At 43.4% G+C, this 23,843-nt stretch overlaps 2 protein-coding genes across 6 annotated transcripts in view; one reads left to right on the top strand and one right to left on the bottom strand.

Annotated features, from left to right (window-relative positions):
* Positions 1-17,528, top strand: part of LOC6589268 (apoptosis-resistant E3 ubiquitin protein ligase 1) — a 34,558-nt gene extending 17,030 nt beyond the window's left edge. For 2 of the 5 annotated variants that reach the window (XM_026988533.1, XM_026988536.1), the window contains exons 2-8: positions 13,016-13,971; positions 14,030-14,228; positions 14,293-14,429; positions 14,487-15,212; positions 15,267-15,593; positions 16,041-16,303; positions 16,382-17,528. In XM_026988533.1, coding sequence (XP_026844334.1) covers positions 13,016-13,971; positions 14,030-14,228; positions 14,293-14,429; positions 14,487-15,212; positions 15,267-15,593; positions 16,041-16,303; positions 16,382-16,484 — 2,711 coding nt within the window. In that variant the 3' untranslated portion in view covers positions 16,485-17,528. Of the gene's footprint in view, positions 1-8,504; positions 8,626-13,015; positions 13,972-14,029; positions 14,229-14,292; positions 14,430-14,480; positions 15,213-15,266; positions 15,594-16,040; positions 16,304-16,381 lie in introns of those variants that run through there. The other 3 variants (XM_026988535.1, XM_026988534.1, XM_026988532.1) reach the window with 3 other exon arrangements.
* Positions 17,529-19,722: 2,194 nt separating this feature from the next.
* Positions 19,723-22,943, bottom strand: LOC6589269. The gene is made up of 2 exons (XM_002015343.1): positions 22,889-22,943; positions 19,723-22,775 (listed from the first exon to the last, which is right to left on the bottom strand). Exons 1-2 carry the CDS (start codon positions 22,941-22,943, stop codon positions 19,723-19,725), a joined length of 3,108 nt encoding a protein of 1,035 aa, XP_002015379.1.
* Positions 22,944-23,843: the final 900 nt, after the last annotated feature.

Below are 23,843 nucleotides of genomic sequence, written 5' to 3'. Positions count from 1 at the left end.
CTCTTTAAAAGACTTATTGCGGACAATCTTTTAGCACATAATTTGGTGATATTTATTCATCAGCATTAGCCCTCTAGGATGCCTTAAGGGTTTCCCCCTATATGATCACCATTTTGTGACTTCTCTTCATTACTTTTGTATCTGAAATTCCAGCCAAATACTCGTACACTATATTCTTCGTAAACTATTTTTTATCTGTTGGTATTTATAACTTGATTCACTTTGATTTATACACACAAATGCGTTTGTTCCACCTTTAAAAGTGTGTGCGGGGAGTGCATCAGGAAATCATACGTACGAGTGAAATATGTGCAATAAGTAAATAATTTCCCCCATAAACATTTCCATCAAACCCCCTTCGTCCCTTCGTTGAGTGTAAGAGCCCCACTCCCAAGACCTTCAATCACGCACATACACATTTAGAGGTACACCTGCCCATTTCTCACGCACACAGATACAACGCAATGAACACACACACTGATACACGGTCGAACGCACACACACACGCTCACGTATGAACACATGTATTTGCAAATACGTAACTCCAATTGGAAAATGCCAAAGTGTTGCAGCTTCGTTCGTGCAAATTTGTTTATGCGAATTTCCATGTTGCCAGCACTCTGCCAGAAAGAGAGAGAGTGAGAGAGAGAGGGCAATACAATTTGGAAGGGTGAGTACAGAGAGGGGATGAGTTTGTGTGTGGTATAGGCAGGGAAAATATTCCATGTTCAACCTACGTTTGCTGTATTTTTGATACCCCTCGATTGGAAAATGCGGGTTTCCGCACAGATGGAAGCACTTCTTTTGAAGAATTCTACAAATATACAAATCGGTGTATACAACCAGCTCTTTATACTGTATATTTTATTTTTGTAGTACAAAAGTTGTTAGACCTTTGAGGCATACATTATAAATTACATAAATTATCGAAATTAGAATCGCAAAATTGGCATACTTTTTTAATAAGATAAGTCCGTAAAATTATTTGACTTTTTTTACACCTAGTCAAAACTGCACGCTTCCACTTAAAAGTTAGCCATTTTAGCCAAATCATGCTCAGAGCTTTTCCTGCTACGGCTTCGCGTTTTATAAAATTTAACGATTAACGAAAAATTCATCTTTGTGGATAAGTGGAACTACCACATGAGAAATTACGAATCATGATTTTTAACGATTTTTGACATGGATTTTCAAGACAAGAATGCTTCGATCAACTTGGTTCAAGTTTTGGTGATGGGAAAATCTGGTAAAACGAATTCAGCAGTGATCAAATCCGTTGCAGCAGAACGAATCTCGTGAGGGTTTTCTTATAAACGGCCTAAAGACTTGCCTTTGGATGGTCTGAGCATCGGGCGTGCTTCAACGACGGAGCAAGGGTATACGGAAAAGCAACCTGCAGGGTAATGAAATCTTCGTTTCGAAGATCCTTTCTATCCTTTCATTCGCATTTTGCTTTCGTTGCCATTAATTGCCGTTGGCCGTTGCCGTTGCCGTTGCCATTGCCATTGCCGAGGGCCTCTCCAGTGCAGTCCGTGCGCAGTGCTGGCTGCTGCCGTTGCTGCTGGCATTCGGCAAATGTTTTCTGCCATGTTTGCCAGAGGAGGGCCAATACACACGAGTCCACAAGAACACATACATACAGGTATGTGTGTATGTATATTGAGTGCAACGGTGTCTGTATCCGTGTGGTCCTGTGTGTTGAGGTAACGGTTACCTAAACCGGTTCATGTCTGCGGTTTTTGGTTTCTCCGCCCAACCAGCCGCATGCCCCGTTGGTGCAACATTAATACTTTGGCATTATGGTTTTAACCCAATTTGGCCCACTCTTTACGGTGTTAGATACCAGATGAAAAATAAAGCCAGAAAATAAGAGGCAGAAAACCCAAAAAGGTACAAGCTTCCCGCCTGATGTCAGTGGATGCCCCATGTGGGCGTGGCTATGTGGCTCTCCTTCTCTCCGTGTGTGTGTGTCTGTATTAAAGTTGCAAATTGGTTTTTGTGGATTTTCCGTTTTCCCTCTCTAAGCACATTTCGCAGCCAGAAAAGAATAAACGAAGCGCTTAATTAAATTGCCCGAAAAAGACCAGAAATCAAATAGGAAAACTCGGCCAAAATTACGAGAGAAAACAATGGACTCTCTAACGGACTCCCGAGTGCAAATTGTGATTAAGGAGGAGGGACGAGAGGATACGAGTGGAGTGGAGTGGAGTGGCGTGGAGCAGAGAGGAGGTACCCAGAGAATGGGCCTTAAATTAATGAATAAATAATGGGATTTATGCTGGCTCTCCGCCGCTCCGCTCGGAATACAGGAAGTGGGTTAAATGGGTTAAGTGTGGGTGGTGGCAGAGCGGCAGAATGGCGGCATAGTGGTGGGGCAGCGGATGAGGTGGTTGAGCTTGCAGTGGTTTCCCTGCAGCTGTTTGAATAACAATTGTGCCTCTGCGAAATGCATATTTACGGGCATATCATATACATTTGTACGCTGCCAGGAAGTAGAAATGTTTTTTAATTGAAGAATTGAAATTGCATATACATTTTGTATGTTGTTGTTCGCCCTTTAAACTATTAAATGTTTGATAAAAAATAGGAAGTTCATGGGAAATGAAACTCCAAATAATAGAAATACAAACATAGATGGATGGATGCATTCACAAACAAATACAAGTACTCACATTTTAAAAGAAATAATGGATTTCAAAGTAAAATTATGGATAAATCGATAAATAAATATTGCGTGTCTAGATGGTCGTAAAGTATAAGGAACTTATATTTACTTCAACGAAAAACACATAAAACTATTATCATTTTCACTTGACAATCTTTATCTTTCAATATACCTTTGTCTGTATATCTTCTACTGATCAGATACACACGAAAAAGCGAATAAATAACAAGAGTGCGCTGACTCCTTGATTACTCGAATCATCAATAAGCCTTAGCATTCTTTTATTTTGAAATCATTTCTTTGGCCTGAGGAGAGCCTCAGAGAGCTATTAGTCGCCAGAAACAGTGACAGAGAGAACTAGGGGAGAGCCAGGGGAAGGTAGATAAGGAAAATTATTCATCAAGTCAGTGGAATAATCCTTGGGAATCAATTTGAGGCAATAATAGTTGGAATCCTTGGTTCGCGACTGCTCTGTAATATAATGTTAATAGTGTTTATCCCTGGTTTCTCATGTCGCAACAATTTAGAGAAAGCTTCAAAAACTTTTCATTTGAAGGGTGAAGGATAATCGCCTTGCAAATAACCATTCCCACTGTTATTATTTTTCTCGAGGCAAAAGTTTACAATATCACAGAGGCCTGCGTTCAAAATAAGGTTCCTCTAGCTCTTATAGGCTCTAAGATTGAGTCTTTAAACAAGAAGCACAGGTAGACATGGCCATAAAGACAATGTTTTTGATATTGATCCAGAATATACCTACATAAACGAACAGTGGTTCGTTGTTGGAGTAAATTGAAGTTTTAATATTCCTAAAACCCTCTTCTTAGTGCAAGCCTCTAACAAGAAACAAAACTAAGGTCTGTTTTAAGCTAGAAATAATCAGCAAATCAGATGAAAATCGTATGTAAATTCTTATACATTTCTTACTCCTACCACAAAACTAACCTTTGCGCAAAATGTGCAAATTCTGTTCAAATTCCATGCGAATTATTAACTAAAGAAACAATTTTAGGATCTCTGTTTGCCATCTTCCATCCCTTTTGCTCCTTTTGGTACCGTTTTTCCAGCGAAAACTTTGAGTCAATTATAAATCGATATATCACAGAAATGTTGCAACTATTTCTGCCTCTACCTCTGCCTGCCCCCCTCATTGTGGAGGCGAAATTTCAAACATTTTTGTGAAATACTTCTCCAGTAGCACCCAAACCACATTTACCGCTCTCCACTACCGCTTGACATTCCTGATGCATTTGCCACTCGTTAAAGCTCGTGTTTTGTGGTCGACTAATGCCAGAGGGGGCGTACGGGGTCGGTGCTGCCAGATGGTGCCACATCCGAGCAGCTGGGGCTTGCAACAGCCAAAACGGGCACTCAAATTAAGCGACATTTAATGTCATTCAGGAGGGGAGGGGCATGAGGACGGCGGGTTGGGAGCATTGCAAGTGAGAGGCAAACATCTGTTTGCCTTCAAAGTTGCCTCGTGTGGCTTATGCGGGCTACCAGCATCCCACACACACACAGACACACACACTCACACAAACGCGCGGGTGATGCCACAAAAATGTAAAGCAGGGGCAAGATAGAGAGGCAAAGAGGTAGGGGAGTGTGGGAGATGGTTAGACAGGTGCAACAGCTGAGGGCTGGTTTTCGAGGGAAGCCCAAAAGGCAGCTCCAAGGCAGAGATGGTGCAAGCTATGGTTTTGCCTCCTCTCCAGTGTCTTCTCCCAGCACCTCTAGTTCCTTGCTTTCCTGACAGCTTTTCTTTGCCTTTTTCCTCAGTTTTCTTTCCCGTTTTTTTGTTCTTGTCGCCTGCCAACAAGGATGTCATCCACAGGCACACAGTGGCATCGTCAGCTGTGGCATCATTTGCAGGCAATTTCTGAGGCAAGTCTCTTCCCCCCATCATTCTCTAAAGCTGACCCCAAAGTGAGAGTGTTTAAGAATTTTATTGCAACACTCATTTCGTTCGCCAAAGTCTTGGCTAAGCTGCAGGCTCTGGTCGAGTCCAGTTGGAAGTGCAGCGGGGAGGGGGGAAATAAAAGAGGCTATTTGATGATGGCTTTCGCCGGCTTCCTCTGGCTCTCCCCTATTTCTCGGAGGCCAAGGCTCTCTGCGGCTCTGCTCGTTCTGTGCTCTGAGTATCTGGATAATGGCCAGCGAAATGTTTTGCAAATAATAGAAAGCTAAGGATTACGTTGTTTGGCGTAGAGTTAGATTTGGAATCAGATTAAATGGGGATTTCGGAGATACTAAAAGTTTAATCAAGAAGTCAGAGGACTTCTCCCTCTTTGTCTGTGTTTTGCCAGTGACTGTACGAGCAACTTTGCCTCTACCTCTGATGCTTTTAGAGGTATCAAAGGTATCTTTGACAACGGCAACTTGTGTGGTTCTATACTGTGTGGTTTTATTTACTCTTAAATGGGAGAAGGAATCCTTCTGGATCGAATCACACTTTTGTTGAGATGTTGACGTGCAATAACCCAGGGAATGCTGAATGCTGAACCCAGGGAGAAACGCACAACCCGACAGAGATGCGCTGCCGCATGACGCGAGGAAAGATAGAGATCATTCTATTTCTAAACTTAATTTAATATCCTTGTTTATATTGATGTGAGATTTATTGTTCGACAGCCGACTCCAACCAGACTCACATACGAAAAGTTCAAAAGGGAATGCCCGAGAATTCAAGTACTCTTGTACTCATAAATTGTGCTAATTTAACTAGCTAAATGAGCATTCCCTAGGCCGTGCAAAAAAGGCTGCAAATGTCTGTTTGGAGAAGCCACATATTGTTCATATATTCATACACTCGAAGCTAGAGTCTTGTACAGTGAATGCTTTCTGGGGAGTACTGTTTCTGCTTGAAGTGGAATACTCGTTCAATAGAAAGCAGCTTCTGGGGGAGTAAATGCATAGAATGTGAACAAAAACCATTGTCCTGTCAGTGGAAATGTTCAGCTAGGTGACCGTGGTTTCGAAGTGAGTGTTCACTGTACCTATTCTGCACTTTTGTTATAAATATTTATTCATATCCAACTGCAGTTGAATTGCATTTGGTATTTTTTGGCAACAGATTTTCCTCGAAATTCGCAAAAATTTTGTATTGAAGCAGCGTCAGAGAAAGTCCTTCGTTCCTCACGGGGTAGAGAGAGAGAGAGAGAAGGCTTGCGTCAGGCCCTAAGCACACTTGGGACCCCCTAAGGGATGTGAGGCAAGAGAGAGAGAGAGAGAGACCCTCTCCGCCGTCCGCTGACTGTTGTCGTTTGCGGGGCCCACATTGCGTATACGTAATTTGCAGAGACTGTTGCCAAAGTGGCATTTGAATTTATGCCGCCACTTGAGGCGAGTGTAAGTGTGGCACGCTGTGGGTGTAAGCGTAATTTTGTACGTCTGTGTGGGTGGGTGTGTGGATGTGTGGGTTGGTTGCTTGTGTGTATATGGCGAGGGGGCTGTAGAGCAAAGAGTGCGCTTTATTTTAAATTAAATATGCAAATATTCTTCAAGTTCTGGTACGCTCTGCACCGCCTTCTTGCTTCTCGTTCGCCTTCTGCCACTTGTTCTTCATTTTCCCCCTCTTGTTGCGAATGTCCTGCTGCCGACAGGAAAGCATAAATTATTGTGAGCAGATGAAATATTTGTGGATGAATTTGTTGCAAGCTGCCTGCCAAGTGCAGTCATCGGGGGCTATTGTTTGCTGCAAAATATTGCTCAGCCGGAACAAGTGGGTAGCATTGGGGGAAGGGGAAATGCAGTGAGGAAAATTAGAAAAACAAAATGGGGGAAAGAAGAGTGATAAATGAGGGAAAAAGTATAAAAAAAGAAAGAACATTTTTCTGGTTGCGATAATTACGATTATTGTTGGTAGATCGATAGATAATTTAGCTATAAATGTACATATAATTGTGTGATAGTGGATCCAAACTGTATTTAAATAAACCATAAACCTTCCTTTTAAAGGGAAAATTAATCTGGCTGTAATTCTTAATATCAATCGTGCCAAAGAAGAGTGTACCCCTTAAGCATTTTCAGACTACAGGGTATCAAAATAAAAGGAAACCCCAGAGAGAGAGAGAGACAGAGAGAGTTATAGGGGAAAGATATAGGAAGATGTAGTGCAGCATTTCCCCAAGACAGGATGTCCTCGGTTGGAAAAACGAATGCTGGCAATTTTATCATTTTTCACTTTGGTAAACAAACACAAAAGACCCACCCGAAGGCCCACCCAAAAGGGGTGAAAATGGTTGTGGGGCTGGGAAAACCGTGAGGGGGGAGACAGACATGAAGGAAATATTGCGGCTTTTGTTGTGGGGCCAACCTTAATCGCTTGAAACCTACACTGCTGCCACATCAGACATCCCTCCCCTGTCTCCCCCCGCACCGTGCCTCGTTCTATAGTTATATGGATTGCCCGCAGTAACCCTCCCATCCACCATTCCTCAACGATCGAATGTCATTCAAATTGTAATTTTTGTTGCCTCTTTTTTCCCTGCAACATCATCTTTCCTCGAGAACAATCGATGGCAAAGGATAAAATGGAAAAACAGCACAACAATGTGCCAGGATAACAATGGTTGGAAAAGCGCACAAAGGAGATGATAGAAGAGGGGGAGACGGACAGGAGACGGGTAGGAGAGAGCCCGACAGAGAGAGCAGACAGTTAAAAGCAAACAATAAACAGCGAAATCATTCTGCCCCTCGTGCATGGGGTACTTGCACCACACCAACACCCCCAAAAGAATGTGTGTGCATGTCAATACAGTGCGCATCGGTAATGTAAGGCAGTAAAGAAAAGCTTGCTCTGGGGTAGTAATATTTCCTTACTCTTGGAGATCGCTGCTTTTTATGGGCGCCATGGGAACAAAACATAGACGGTTTCAAGAAAGATACTTACATATAAAATATATCAATCTTTGCTCAGCCAAATTCGAATCAATAAAGCTCTAAATGAATTAAGTTCGTATCGAATGCTACTCCGTTAGGGTATGAGTGAATGAGTGCATTCACCTAAGACTCGGGCGCACAACATTTAAACGAAGAGATCCATTAATGTCAGATTATTTAATTTTACTGTAGATGTGAGTGAAGCTACGAAGATCTCTAATAGATTAATCTCTTGGGAAGAGTTTGGATTGGGTAAAGTAAAAGTAAAGGCAACTGACGTGTTCTTCAAAAGCCTGGCAAAATTGTATCGAAGGGATTGGCGATTTCTTAATCTCGTTTTTGAATGGACAAGTGGCAGATATCTATGTATCATAGAATTCTTAAAAAGCAGTATAGGGGACTCACTATTCATGGTCAGAACAGCAAATTCTGCTGGCAAAAACATTCCAAGAAAATCGAATATCTCAAAAATACTTTTTTATTGTGAGGTTTATAATTCGTAAATCCTCGATAGCTGAATACACTGAAGCTCCTGCTCGTATATCCCACTGTGCGAGTATCCCGGGCAGAGTAGGCACAAAGTACACTCATATTTCAGGCCTAAAGCAGCCCTTGGCTAATAGGCCAACTTTTGTGCTCACTCTGCAAACATTTGCCCAGCACTTTGGGCCAGGCCTCGGCTGCTCTGCCACTCGGGCTAATGAGCGAATAAAGAGAAAACTCGACCCAACAGCAGGGCAAATACGTGTGTGAGCCTTAGAGTCGACTTCCTTCCGAACTGTAGAAAGTAGCCTTTCGATTTGCTTGTCAAAATTAAATACCTCAAAAAAAAAAATGGTTCATTGCCAAAAAAATGGGACAGCTACAGAGCACAGCCGAGGATTGGCCAGACGTGGCTTTCAGTGAAAAATTAATTTGCATTCGTGCCTGCGCCTGTTACAGGGGTTTCTGTCCGATTCAGAGCAACTACGAGATGGCTTTGATCATCAGCAATATCGAAGTGGCTTGGTCGCCCAGATTCATTCAGATGAAAACTTTTCCGACTCTCGAGGTCGAGTTATGCTTTGGCAGTGCTGCGGGTAAGTCATAGAGAGGAGATCTATCTATACAGAGAGTGGATTGTTATGGATGTTGGAGGTAGAGTTGTGTGGGAGCTAATGATTCTCTGTTGTCTTCTTTGGTGTTTGCTGGTGGAGTTCTCTAATAATTACAGTGAAATTGATTCTTCTGACCTTTTGCGGCTTCTGGTGTTTGATTTTTAGAGATTTTACTCGTTTTATTCAACTGTCAAATGCTGTTGTCGGTAGGTTAACTGAGATAACTGGGAAATGATTAAATGATTACGGATTCGATTTCGATTGTACATCCTTAACCTGAAATCTGTAGATTTTGAAAAAATTGACGATTGATATATGCGGGTATAAAAGTATCGTATAAAAGTATAAAAGTATAAAAGTATAAAAGTATAAAAGTATCGCTAGACTTTAAACTCTTTATATGCATCGGAATTAAAGCGATCCTTTTTCACTCGTCTAAGAACTACCAGAACTACAAAAAGAGAATGCCCGAGAATGCAATAACAAAATACAAGCCGCGGTAATCGCTTTTAGACTGATGCGCATAGGCTTGAGACCGAGACCTTGGCAAAACCAAAGCACATGTCGTGTGCATGACGATACACATTACTCCTCAACTTGAGACTAGCCAATAATATATTTTTTAAAATGACTTTTCCCGTTTCCTGCTTTATACTTATAGCTTATAGAAACATGCGTGTATACTCGCATGATCCTTTCTTAATTAATTGTAACTTTTTTGTAATAATCTTTATTTTATACATATTCAACTACTTTTCTTTCGTTTTTTCTCTCTTTTGACTTCTTTATGGACTCGATTTTCACTTGGCTTCTTGCTCTGACGGACTCAGTCAACCATAATCGTAGTCGTATTTACCTTCGCTGCCCGCCCACACTTTTTCTGCATCAGCTGTCAAAAGTCGGCCTCATCATTCATTACCTCTGCACCCACAATCCAGCAATCCCCGCGCCGTCAATCCACCAATCCACCAATCAGCCCACACAGAAGCTCTCACTTGACATTTATCATGACGATGATGATCATTATTCCCGCTCCCGCTTTCAATCCCTTTCCCAGGCCCATCCTCATTTCCATCATCATCATCATTATCCTTGCACGTCGCGCTTTAACCTTCAAAAGGCATTTTCATTAAGCGGCTTCCACTGTCTCTCTTCCTTTTTGACTTTTCCGCTGCCTGTTCCTGCCTTTCCCTTTGGCTTTTCCATTGCCCCGCGGCTTTCCCCTTCTGCTTCTGTTGGCTGCCACTTTTGTGACTTTTCCCCCTTGTTTTTCCAGCCATCTTTTTGCTGTGTTCTGTGCGCCTTTTTAACCCTTAATTAAAAACGATTAGCAATTCCTGCTCAGACATCAGCCTAAAGGTCGTTCGGTGCAGTAGCCCCATTAAATATGCACTGCAAATACTTTAATTATACAAATAACAAGGGATTATGTACAGTTCTGCCTAGGGGGAGAGCGATAGGTACAGGGACTGCCTAGGGGGAGAGCGATAGGTACAGCGATAGCTATAGGTATAGGTAAAGGGATACATAAAAAGTGACTTTTCATTGTTGGCACTTTGGACATTTTTCCGGCATTTTTCTGGGAGCGGAGGCAAACCAAAAATACCCATATATGTATACGTATCGCTTTGGGAAAATCAAACGGAAGTTGTTCGTTTCACGCGAAATATGAACAAGTTTCGGACGGGGGCTATAGGAGAGCCGAAGGGGGCTATAACAGGACTTAGATGGGGTAATAGGGGGCTTAGGGAGGGCTCTCTTTGTGGCGCTAGAAATAGGTAAGAAATTGGTAACGAAATGAATTCGTTTTCGAATGTCGTGCACGCAAACGTGTTACTCGTAGCTACCTTTACATTTCAGCTCCACAACTAAACCATCATCGACCTCCACATCGCATGAACATTCCCCTATTTGTACTTTCTCTTTTTTACTTTTCACCCTCTCGCACCCTCTGCCAAAACCACAATTAGTTTTGGGGCTTTGGTTGGGTGGCAGGTTACTCGTTTTGTGGCTTGTTTTTTTTTGGTTGTTGTGGTTCCGCCAGCAGGAGGACCCAGACTTTGTTGAGTTTTTCAAGCTTAGCTGGATTTCAGTGGCTCTAAGCGCAGAGGGAGCTCAGGGAATAGCATCTGGGATTGGGTATCACTGGAGGGTTTTTTACTACAGCAAATGTGCAGGATTTCTCATTGTGCTAATCTGGTGTTGATATAGCTACGATTTCGGCATGGAATACACTGATTATCATCCTTTCATATGTTTGACTTTTCTATGGTTTAAATCTCTAGGTATTTCCCCCGAGTATTTTCCTAAGATTCTGTGCTTTGTTTTTGGTGTCGTTTTGTCTGAGGTTTTGTCCTTTTCTTTGGACTTTTCTGAGGCTTAATAGTTGATTAGTTCGATATTTCTTTTGATATTTATGGCTTCTTGACGTAAACGATTTTCTGGAATATTGTCTTAATTCTCTTCAGGAATTTTTGTAATAATGAGGAGGTTCTCTCGTAATGTTTGAATTGAATTTTTATACATATATCCTCCTAGATAAATTTTTGGCCTATTTCTGTAATGGAATTTCCTTGGAGCATTAAAGCCAGAGCTGCTGGCAGTGTCGTTTTTATAAAATAGCCCTCCTGTGTAATCTTTTACTTATTTCCATTCCTATTTGTCTTTGCATAAAGCTCCAATTTGTCATCTGAAAAGCTAAAAGAATTAAAAGACAATGTTTAAGGCGTAGAATTAAAATTCTGTTTATTTTATTTATCTTTTGTTATACACATATACATATATCTTATATATTCTTAAATGGTATGTTTGCCCGATTAATCTATGGATAAACTTAAGCCCGCTTTTTTTATATGTTTCCTTCTTATATATTAAATTCAATTTCATTAGTGGAAATATCACCCAACCTCAGCTTGAGGTTTTTCCTGAAATTGCTTTCCATGAATATATTTACTATAATTTCATATTTTCCTTCCCTCTTTCAATTTGTTTTCTCCTGTAAATTGCTAAGTATTATAACGTCAAGTGTTTTCCATGGAACCAACTTCATCAAGGAAACTCTTCACATTCCACCATTTCTCCAGCCCGCAATCTTGCTACCTCTCTCCATATTGCTTTCTTGCTGTTTCTGTCTGGCTCTATTCCTCCCCATTTCTTTCCTTTCTCTACGTCTCTATGTCTCTATTTCTCCATTCCTCGCTCTAACTTTTTCGCTGTGGGAGGCACTCCTTGTCACCCACTTGACTTTGGCTACAAGGCAAAATTACAATAGCTACAGAAATACAATAATGGCAAATGAAAGTTTTTGCCTGCTTGTTATGGCAGCCAAAGGGGGGAATGAGGGGGCGGAGGAAACCCGCTTCTAGTCCTGGGGCTAAGCCTTTGAGCGGAATGGGGGTACTAGGGTTATTTTTTTTATTTCACTGAAAGAAAAACCAAGTTTTGGGATACTTTTGGGATGCCTAATTGTTTCCGTATTGTGATGATAAAATATTGAAACTTTGATCAAATACAGTTTCTTCTGTCTATCCATAACTTTTTTATACAGGTCTCTTATTCCTAGAAACAATAGTAATTATAACTTGATGTTTAGACTTGAAATCTTGAGAGAAAGATCAGTAACTGCGGCCATTGCTACAAAATGTATTCTTCGGAATGCAAATGCAAATCTGAATATTTCTATTTAAGAATGAAATTATTATTATCTAGAATATATTCTCAGGCTTAAGAGAATTGTTTTCTAATATTCCATATTAAATGAGATTATTCCCATGTGAAATTATAATATTCAAAGGTGGCAGCCCTGTCCAATCGCCTCGCACGCTCGCGCCGATATGAGTAAAATATCGAGACGACTGAAACTTTTTCATATAATAGGTATCGTAAATATACGATATGCCTTTCGCGATTTCAATTTTTCGCGCAGTGTACAGTAGGAAACATTAATCTGATTTCAGAGCACGATAAGCGACACAACGACGCACTAAATGTCGTTCTTTCTTTCCTTCTTTGGATAACTTTGGCTATTTCGGGGCACCCGTTGTCTTGTCGCCCGACGACCCGACATTTGGCATTGGTTAAGCTATAAAAAATTGAAATATAATTGATTGGCAGTGCCCGGGAAAGTTGTGTGTCTGGGGAGGAGGGACCGAACCCCCGCCGCGTGGCATTGACGCAGTCGCCTGGCCAAATTAGTTGGCTTGTAATTTTAGACGCCATCAAGTTGGCTTTGTGCCCCGCTGATGGATGGAACGTTGATGAGGACAGCAACCGGCAAACAGAAGTTTTGCTCGAAAACTTTAACCATTAAACTCAATTACCAGCAAAAGTTGCCTCCTGCTAAACCAAGGACTTCACTTGTCTATAATTCTAGGGATCTCCTCGTTGTCGAGCTGCGGGGATCCTGAACGTTTGCCGGAACTGCCGCCGTTGGACGAGCAGCGACTGCAGCGAGCGGCTTTGCATTTGCAGCAGAAGCTGATCCTGCGCGAATGGCTGAGGGACCATCACATGCGGCATCATTACCAACGTCTGCTGGGAGTTGAGGTGGCCTCCCTGGAGGACGTCTACTGGCTGGAGGACTCGCGGGCCAGCAGCATTTTGGGCAAGGACTGGCACCTCTGGTCTTCGGCGCGACAGAATCTGCCCACATCGAAGTCCCAGCTGGACGCACTCAAAGCCCAGCTCTGGTCGACGGTGGTCAAGTCGAGCCAGCACCAGGACGCCTGGACATGGGGTGGTATGCTGGTGGTCTCCGTCTCCGTTGCCGGCTTGGTTACCCTAGCAGCCATGACCCAGCCCTCGCTGGCCCCCGAGGCCAGGCACTCGCTGCTGCAGTATGTGACCGGAAAGTATCTTCTGCCCGCCAACTGCAAGGTGCAGTGGGACTGGAAGGATCCGGCGCAAGTGGGCGGCACCATGTGCTTTGTGGTGCGCTTCTTTCAGCGGAATGGTCAGCCCTATCCGATCTGTGATACGGACCAGTTCTTCGTGGAGGTCACCGAGGGCACCCGCAAGGTGGTCACCATCAGCGAGCTGGGCTCCTCCACCGATCCCAACAATGCCAATATCGCCAAGGTCAAGTTTACCGTCCGCACTGCCGGCCAGTACAAGATCTCTGTGCTCATCGGGGCCAGCCACATCGCCGGCTCCCCCTTCATGCGCAACTTCCTGCCGGGGTCCATCGATGCCCGCAGGTCGCGCTTCATCCGCCCAGCCAGCACCGTCATTTGCTGTGCAGGCTCTCCCACCCTGATGCACATCGAGCCAAGGGATGAGTTCGGGAATGCCTGTCTGTTCGATCAGTCGCAGTCGGATGAGGCATTGCAGGTGGGAATCTATAGCTCCATTCGTTCTTTCTTTCTCTAATTCCGATTAATCTTCTTAGGGCTATCAGGTGGCTGTGTATGATCTTCATGGCGTGGCCGTGGAGAAGCTACACCATGCCATTGCCTTTAACTATGACAGAGTCAACTCCAGGGTCTCGGTGACCGCTCTCTTTCCAGAGCCCACATGCCTAAGGGCCGTGATCAGCTACAAGGATCAGCAGCTGCCAAATGGAGACTTTGACATCATTGTCTTGAGCAGTAAGTGCAAGTAATAATCTTTCAGCAAACGATATCCTATATATTTCGTTCTATCTTTCTTTAGGCAGCGACACCACGCTGGTGCACAAGAACATTGCCTCGCGGAAGCACAACATCTGCTATGAGGCCAAGCTCCTGAGCATCTTTGGCTCCTCGAAGAGCAAGCCCCGGAAGGTACTCTGCTATGTGGGACCCAAGCAGGTGAGTAATCAGGCCCCAGGGCTTCTGGCGGGGAACTAGTGAAATGTTAAGGCTCAGAACTCGTTGATCTTTCAGGTGACCATCAAGGAGATGATCCTCAAGTTCATACCCAAAAGGATCGCCACATTTCGGCTGTGTCCGTCGACCAAGTTCCACTTTCTGCCGCAGTTGGTGTCGCAGTTGCACGGGCCCGTCTTCATCATCGACGATGGGGCACAACCGAGGATCGAATTGGCCTCGAAAGATCGCAATATCATAGCGGCCACCTTTACACACTTTTTGCTGAAGAACATTGGCGGTTCGGAGACGTTCAAGGATAAGCAGGACTTTTTCTACCACGAGGTGCGCAAGTTCCATGCCAGCTACTACCACGAGAAGATGGCCCTCAAGGTGCAGCGCGAGAAGATACTCGAGAGCAGCATGAAGGCCACCAAGGGCTTCTCCGTGTCCGATTGGTGTGGCAACTTTGAGGTGACATTCCAGGGCGAGCAGGGCATCGATTGGGGTGGACTACGTCGCGAGTGGTTTGAGCTCGTCTGCAGTTCCCTGTTCGATGCCCGCGGCGGCCTCTTCTGCACATTCCATGACAAGCATCAGGCTCTGGTTCATCCGAATCCCACACGAGCAGCTCATCTGAAGCTGAAGCACTTTGAGTTTGCCGGAAAAATGGTGGGCAAGTGTCTGTTCGAGAGTGCCCTCGGTGGCAGCTATCGACAGTTGGTGCGAGCACGCTTCAGTCGTTCATTTCTGGCTCAGCTAATAGGACTGAGAGTACACTATAAGGTAGAGTACACCAGTCCCTAATCTATCTATGTACTTATAATCTCCTTCCTTTAGTACTTTGAACAAGATGATCCGGATCTGTATCTCTCTAAAATCAAATACATCTTGGACACTGATCTCGATGCCACAGACACTTTGGAGCTGTACTTCGTGGAAGAGCTGTACGATGCCAGCAATGGACAGCTGAGCAAGACCATTGAGCTCATTCCGAATGGGGCCAAGACCCGTGTGACCAATGCCAGCAAGAACCAGTATCTAGACTCGTTGGCACAGCAGCGACTGTGTAACAGTGTCAAGGATGAGGTGGACAGCTTTCTGAAGGGCCTGAACTCCATTATTCCCGATAATCTTTTGAGCATTTTCGACGAGAATGAACTGGAGGTGATTATTTTATTAATATAAGATTTATAATATATAATTATACCTCTCTCAACTGTTGAAGATTCTGATCTAAGGTGTGAAAGATATAGAATACAGATACAGAATTGTTAAGATACAAATATATTAATTTGTATATAGTGTTCGTTGTAAAGAGAGAAACAGCATGTTGAAGATTCTGATCTAAGGTGTGAAAGATATAGAATACAGATACAGAATTGTTAAGATACAAATATATTAATTTGTATATAGTGTTCGTTGTAAAGAGAGAAACAGCATGAGCAGATCGAACAATTGCCCAGATTGCATCACTCCAATTACATATTTCCCCTTAGTACGACATTATTTTCAACTGATGATAGTGGTATCTTGTACATAAACTGAAATATTGGCTGGTACTTGAAATCTGTATACCTTAATTAATTTGTTATGAATTTTTTCCTGTTGCAGCTCCTGATGTGCGGCACTGGGGAGTACTCCATCAGCGATTTCAAGTCCCATCACATTGCCAATGGCAACTCGGCCGAATTTCGGCGGGTTCTGGCCTGGTTCTGGGCCGGAGTGAGCAACTTCAGCCAGACCGAGATGGCCCGCTTGCTGCAGTTCACCACGGGCTGTTCGCAGCTGCCGCCCGGAGGGTTCCAGGAGCTGAATCCCCAGTTCCAGATCACGGCTGCCCCCACATTTGGGAATCTGCCCACGGCGCACACTTGGTGGGTGGATGGAGTGTGCTGGAAAGTTGTAGTTTTTTGATTAATTTGAAACTTTTTCCATTACTTTTTTTTTACCAGCTTCAATCAGCTGTGCCTGCCGGACTACGAGAGCTACGAGCAGTTCGAGAAGTCTCTGCTTTTGGCCATCAGCGAGGGCAGCGAGGGCTTCGGCATGGTCTAAAGTGGGATGGAAAATGGAAGATGGAATGAAATTTCACGGATTTTAGTTGTTATTTTACTTTTTTTGTGTCTGCTGCGACTGTGTTCCTCTCTCTTTGAGCGCTTTATATGTATGTCTCATGCTAGATGCTAAGTAAACTAGTCGATAAGTCTGTCTAGAGATAGATTGGAGGAAATATGATTTGCATTTCCCGTTGAATTGTTGCTAGAAAAAAAACTCAATATTCGATATTTTGTGTGTGTGTCCATAAGTTGAGCAATAATTAGTTACGTTACGGATTAGCCGGAAGACGTAGTAGTTTTTGAATCGAGTCAAAATGCAAATTAAAACTGAATATATATCATCATCAAAAAGAATGTGATAATTGTATTATAAAGTAATGCAACCTAAGCGTAAAGGAAACCAACTTTTAAACCAACCTTCGGGTTAACCTAAAGATGTACCAACTAAAACACCAAAACCAAAACTAAACTTAGTTAATTGTTAGCTGCGCTGTGTGTAAAACTCAAAACTAAAACCAAAGCTAAAACAGAAACAGAAACAAACACTAAACTTTGTAGAATATTGTACGGGAAAGAACAAGATATTTGTAAAATTTAAATACGAATCAATACCATAGTCAAAGCATAAACTAAAAGCAATGTTAATATGCATTTCCTCTAACAAAATATACAAATATACGATACAAAAATATTGAATAAAATACGATGTAAAAGTTGCCAAATTCTGGCACAAAAAACTTCAAATGGAAATCCGCCCTCCCTCTAAACAAAAACCCTCTGTGCCCCCCTGCTATATCCCCTCTTCTATAAGCAATACGGAAGCAAAAAATGTTTAATTGTAGTTTTTAAATGTTGTTGAAAAGCAAAGCAAAAATCAAACAAATCATATACTAAACAACCAAATATTTAGAAATTGTAATGGAATTGTAGTTGTTGAAGGAACTCTAAAAAAACGAAAACGAAATGCTTATATATCACGATTGAAGAAAAACGGTTTAAGAACGGTTCAAGGTAAATAAAAATCTACAGTTTAGAACGGAAACTATTTGTTCGATTGTTATTGCAACTATTAAGTAGTTTTGGATATTCATATATGTATTTGAATATGTATTATTAATTTAAATAGTACAATATCGTTTTGAAACATGTACACTCTATCGCACCCATTCAATTCCACGCCTCAACTAAGCTCTAAACATGTTTTAGTATATTGTACCCACTTATTGTAGATTTATTGCACCAGAAACTGGTACCGTACCCTAAGTATCGCACAACTTTCGTCGAGCGTACGAGCGTCCAAGGTCCCAGAGGTTGAAATGAAATTCGCTTTGGGCTGCTGTCAATGAACCCGCGTAAGGGGTTACGCAAGCTATGCCTGATTTAACCGTAGCATTAGCATGCCATACCGTACCATTCAGTAGCCATATAAAAGCGATCGTATCTGTGAACTGTACTTTAACGTATGTATTTTGAGGTCTTCAACCATGAGATACGTATCTGGCGGCGGCCCCCAGTGAGAGTTGTGGGAACGTGAGTGACAAATTACAAACGCATCGGGCAAATCAACAATTTCTAGCAAACGCGTGCTCATCATATACACATCTACCTGTGTGTCTGTGCGTGCGTATGGGTTTAAACAATTATTAGCAACTAATTAGAGTATGAATATATGTAGCATGAAAGGGCTGAGGCCTTTGGCGCCTGAGTGCGACTGAAGGAGAAAGTGGATGTTACCCAGAAGTGTTCATAAAACTGTCACTTTCTAGATGATGGGCACACGCAGACGGTCCACGCGCCACGCGCCAACCAGAGATCTCTCTACAATGGAGGGGGTCAGTCCCATCTTGAAGCATTTCTTTGCTAGAAGAGCAGCAAGTAACTCCCAAGAATGGCTTTGACTCTTGGGATATGAATCAAGAGTTTAATAGCTAAAGAGGTACTCATTCCAGATGAAGGTTAAGCGAAAGTCTTTTGGGTTCGGTATGTTAAAAGAAGCTCTTAAGATGTGGCTCTACCACGCCTGAAAAGGAAAGTATCGTAGATACATTTTTGGAGGATTTTAGTTACTGAGTTGTTTAATATCCAGAAATTTGTAATAGTGCACAAACGAATGCAAATTGTAAGATAGCCTTTTAATAGATTTTGCCATTCCGTTGTATTATTATCTTTATAAACACAGATTCTCTGGATTGATGTATAGCACCATCTTTAAATAATTCATTCATTCACATGGTTAGCCTTTAATGGACTTTCATTCATCCAAATCATCCCACATACGAGCCATATGTTATTCTACTACGAGTATACGAGCCATAAACTTGATCAAACCTGTTCCAACTTTATGAATTTTCGGTACACTTGCACTCGGTTTTTATGCTCATATTTAATGGGTTTGTAATTGAACTAGATCTTGAGTGGTTCAGCATAAATGTCAACTGTTTCATGTAATATTAACTTTGAGCAAAAACAAAAAAGAAGAGCAAGTAAAAGACTTCATGGAGACATTAAAAAAGTGAAAATCTTTCCAAACTACAGGTGCGGAATTTCCTTAGTGTAGCGGACTTGTTTTTGTAGATATGTGACAATATCATCGTGGGAAAAAATAGTATTGGTACTCGTATTGCTTTTAAGTATTTTCGGTTTATGTTAGTTTATATAATTTTTGGAAGGGTATTAAAATTCAACAACATTCGAAAGCAGGAAAATGTATAGCACAGAGTTTCTTTTAAAGATAACTAACCTATGCCATCCATCCTCCAGTACGATATCATATCAGATAATACATTTCTTTCCAACTAATGTTCTTTCAATATAAGTTACAGTCTTTATCTTCTCTTTTCGAACTATCAAGCGGCTATCAGCCTCAAGCCACTCTTATCCCCTGGTCTACCGCAATCCGCTCCTGTAGTTTAGTGACCGCCTGGCATATATCACGTTTGGCTTCATTTAAGAAGGTCAGTTTTTGTCCAGCTACACATCTACCACAAACTGGAAGGGCAAGGTCTTTTCGGGTCTAGAACAGGCCCCAAGAAACTTTCACGCGACCCCAACAAAAGAGGAAAAACACACGACGAAGAAGAAAATAAATCTGAAGTATTTTTCGGGTTTTCAGAAGTTTAATGGGCTTTCGACTTAAATTAGAATAAATTACTTAGACAACTAGGCAAATAACTTAGGTGGCAAATGTGGAAAAATTCTCATTGAACAGAACAGATTCCTCCAAGTTCCGAGCGATTCTAGTCCTGGCACTTGGAGGCCAGGGTACACATGAGCGTTTTGGGGCAGAAGAGCAGACTCTTGGAGCAGTTCATCTTGTGGCCCTTCATCTGGCCCTGGGCATTCTTGTAGCACACAAAGTAGCTGCTGATCGATGTCTGATCGGGTATTTTGTCGCCCTCCTTGCAGTAGTACTTTCGCTTCTTCACCGATCCCCCAGAAGAAGATCCAGAGGAAGATGAAGATCCTATGGAATTACTGCTGGATTGAATGATGATGGGTGGTCTGGCTGTGGTTGTGGCCGGACTCATGTCGGACAGGTTTACCATATATCCATTGTCCATTGAATCCTGTTCAATGTTGGAGGCGATCCCTGATGATATTCCTCCTGTTTCAGTGTTTCCATATTGCTGCAGAAGACTGGCAATGCTCTGGGCCTTGAGGGCCGCCTCCTGTCGCCTTTTAGCTTCGCTTAACATCTTGATGGTCTCCATCTGGAGGCGTCTATTGCTGTCTATGGTATAGCCACTGAAAGCAGGCATCACACTCCCGCACTGGGCATACGTCTGGGCATCGCAGATCCGCGTCTGCTTATTGAAACCCGTATAGGGAGGACACGAGTAGGAGAGAACTTTGCCGTCCTTCTTGCTGCACACAAAGTAGCGAGTGCAATCCGTCTGATTGGGTTGCCGCACACCCGTCTGGCAGGTGATGACCTCTACATTTCCCAGTTCCGACATGGCCGAAGGGGATTTGGTCAACAGTGGGAGTATCGACTTTTGAAAGACGTCCAAACTAATAAAATTCCCATTGAAGTTGACTAGCTGTCCATTGGGTGAGGGGTTGCTCGATCCTCCACCATAATTAACCTTTCCTGGAGTGTATGGATTCATATTACTAAACATATTGAGCTCCATATTGCCATCGGAGTCGCTGTAAATGTTACTGCTCATTGTCGGTCGAGGCATGTACGGATGATGATGATGCTGCTGAGGCTGCTGCTGCTGCTGCTGATTGTAGCTCTGATCTAGATATGCTCCCGAGGGTGCTAATTGATGGCTCATGCCGCCGCCGCCGCCGCCGCCGCCACCTCCAGAGATGCCACCGTCGCTGCTGTAGGTCAGTACGTGCGGGGAGCTGTTCCCATTCCCATTTCCATTCCCATAGCTGCTGGCCTTAATCATCTCGTCAGCATCCATCTCCATGCTTTCGATTTTTTGCGAATTGGGTCGAATGCTCACCTGTCCCGGCTCCAAATGTCCACCCGGAAACATGCTCATGTCCATGGGTCGCGGCATATTCATGGTGGGATACGATTCGGTGGCCTGGAAGATGCGGTTCACATTCTGTTCGCTTAGATGCGGACTGGGCGTGTAATAAGTGGACACTGTCGCGGCAGAGGGCTGCTCCTGGAAGGGCCGTGGCGTCGTCAGTGTGTACTCCGAGGCAAAGGGCGACGGATATTGACTGGAGACTGTGGGCGTGGGCCGTGCTGTGGTCATGTAGTCCATGCCACTGGGTTGATGCTTGTCCAGGCTGGGATACACACCCAAACTGTGCCCGTAGGTATCCAGTACCTCCTTCTCTCCCGAGCTGGTGCTGGAAAGATGCACAGGAATCACATTGTTGTGGATGATGGTGGTGCTGGGCTTGTTGTAGCCACCATTTCCGTTGGAACTACCCGACGAATGCTTCTTGTGTTGCATATAATGGCTGGGCATCGGCTGCGGTGCATAGTACTGCTGGAATGGATTCCCATGCGCCGATAGATACACCGGCTGCAGTATTGGTTGAGCATAATACCCATTAAACCCCGGATTTGGCAGCACCTTGGGCACATTCTGGGCTGCAATCATCTGCTTCGAGAGCTCCAGCACCGTCTTGAGCGTATCCTCTGAAATCTTTGGCTCATGATCGCTGTACTCGTGACTCTGGGAATGACTCTGAGAGTGAGTCTGCTGTGAGGTATAGGAGGAGCCCCCCTGCTCTTGGCTCATACCGTACTGCGGCGGTAGAGCAAACATCACCGAACCCTCGGGACGATTGACCACAATCTGGGAGTTGGCATAGCCCTGACCCGTGGCCCCATTAAAGGGCAGGGAATTGCTGAGCATTAGCTTCGTCTCCGGCTCCAATCGGTGCTTGGAGAGATGCTCTTGAAGACGCGTCTTGTTGCGATTGGCTTCGGGTAGTTTGGTGGTACTGTGTCTGGGTGGCTCTGGCGTCGTCGTGCTGGTGGATGTGGCCTGCTGTGTGGTGGCCTCCATGGGATTCATCATCTCGTACCGATTCTTGATGTCAAAGTGCGCCAAAAAGGCATTTAGCTGATCCGGTCGCATATCCGCTTGCAGTTTGTCCGTCTTCTGGTAGGTCTGCTGCAGTCCATCAATCAGCTGGGAGAGCCTCTGGAGATGAGCCGTCAGCTGGGGATCGATCTGGGATCCCGGCTTGGCCAATTCACTCACACTCGCCGCTTGCTTCAGCTCCGCCTTTAGCTGCTCCACATCCGGTCTGTGCGTCACATCCGACATGTGTTGCATATCCAGTGTGTGCTCATGATGTAATTCCAATTCTTCTTCGCGATTTTCAACCTTCGGCGGAGGACTGTCCAACTCCATGAGCTCTCCATCCCCACTGGAGTCGAAATGTTGCAAGGAAGAGCTCTCCTCTTCGTGGATTTCAGTGGAACTTGTCTGCTTGTGGCCTTCCTCCCCCTGCTCTTCACTGCTGAGCGTTGAGTCCAGGACTATTTCCACAGTGCCATCATCTGAGTGTTCATTGTGATGAGCAGAGGGCTCGCTGAGTAGCAGACCCGCCTCATCCATGTCGTTTACAATGAGTATATCCGCATCCGAGTGGCTGGTGGAAGGCGTAGAGCTGGAAACCTCACTGGGGGTGATACACTCCCAGTCCTCGCCGGGCAGGACGCAGCCGCCCAGACTCGTTTCGTACACCAGACCCTCGTTACATTTCACCGGAACCCAGACATGGGAGTTGGAGGCCAGCTCCCGGCACCTGTAGTAGGCGTCGCAGCGGGTCTTGTGGGGGCGTGTCTTTTCAGGGCAGGGTTTGCCTATTCAGAAGTCCAGAAAATGGGAAAAATATGAAAATCGGGAAAGAAAAGATATATTTAAATCACTTTTTTTTCAATAAAACTTTTCACTTCACTTTTCTGTTGAGTTTTACCTTCGGAAAAGTAAAATAAACCCGTTAGCAACACATATATCACCAGGCCCCTCATCTTGAGTTTTTCTATGCGTATCCTTCGGTTAATCCACGTAATCCTTGGACTCTCACGTAATCCCGCGCGACTTCCGTTCCGTTCAGAGCTCTCGACACGAATGACTGACCATCTGCCCGGCGTTTGACATTAAATTTTGATAATTTTCACTTTGTCGAGGCCCCAAGACGTCGAGTCTACTGAGTCGTTCTCGGAAAAAAGTGTGAAAAAGAGCAGCAGCAAAAGCAAACAGCAACAAATTTGAGCATACTTGGAGTTCGAGCATTTCCGTGTCTCTCTGCCATCGAATGGAACTTGCCTCTCGCATTTTGGTAGTTGCTATTAATTGTTTAAACAAATAACAGAATTATTTCCATTCGAAATTTTGAGTGGATTCAAGAAATTTCACTTTTAGTGCGTTGTTTGTTCGAACGCAACGAATTTATTAACAATATGATATGTAATTTTATTACATTTTATAATATACATAGATACAGACTATTAAGTAATATATGAGACATAATTTTAATCAAATTCATAGGTTCTACAAATTTTTAAATGTTGATTATATTTGTATTTCAAATATAAACTGCTGAAGTCCAAAATGTAGACTTAACAGAAATATTCTCAACTTGTATTATCATAAAAACAAAACATAGTGCACAATTTCAATTTATTTATAACTCTTTTTACCAAATTTTCAAGTTTGGCGCTGACTTTCGAACTATGTGGTAACTCTTTTGATCTAGTACCATCTCTAAGTGTGCCCATATTACCATGCTATCGCAATCCAAACAACCGACAGAACTTTTTTTTTTGAAATTCTCATCTCTAGCCTATTTTAATGGTGCATACAAATATTCGAAAGGCTATATCTCGGCTATTTATAGGGAGGCTATATCTCGGATATTTATGGCCCGA

Source organism: Drosophila persimilis, unplaced genomic scaffold, assembly GCF_003286085.1.
Source record: "Drosophila persimilis strain 14011-0111.01,24,50 unplaced genomic scaffold, DperRS2 tig00000191-arrow-pilon, whole genome shotgun sequence".
Classification (NCBI taxonomy): domain Eukaryota; kingdom Metazoa; phylum Arthropoda; class Insecta; order Diptera; family Drosophilidae; genus Drosophila; species Drosophila persimilis.
Note: the sequence above shows the minus strand (reverse complement) of the source record. Positions and strands in the feature narration are given on the sequence as shown.

Excerpts from the sequence above, each read along its gene's own strand:
- LOC6589269 (XM_002015343.1), bottom strand. The coding sequence starts at position 22,943 with ATGAGGGGCCTGGTGATATATGTGTTGCTAACGGGTTTATTTTACTTT. Across the intron at positions 22,776-22,888 it reads TTTATTTTACTTTTCCGAAG|GCAAACCCTGCCCTGAAAAG; the intron begins GTAAAACTCAAC and ends ACTTCTGAATAG.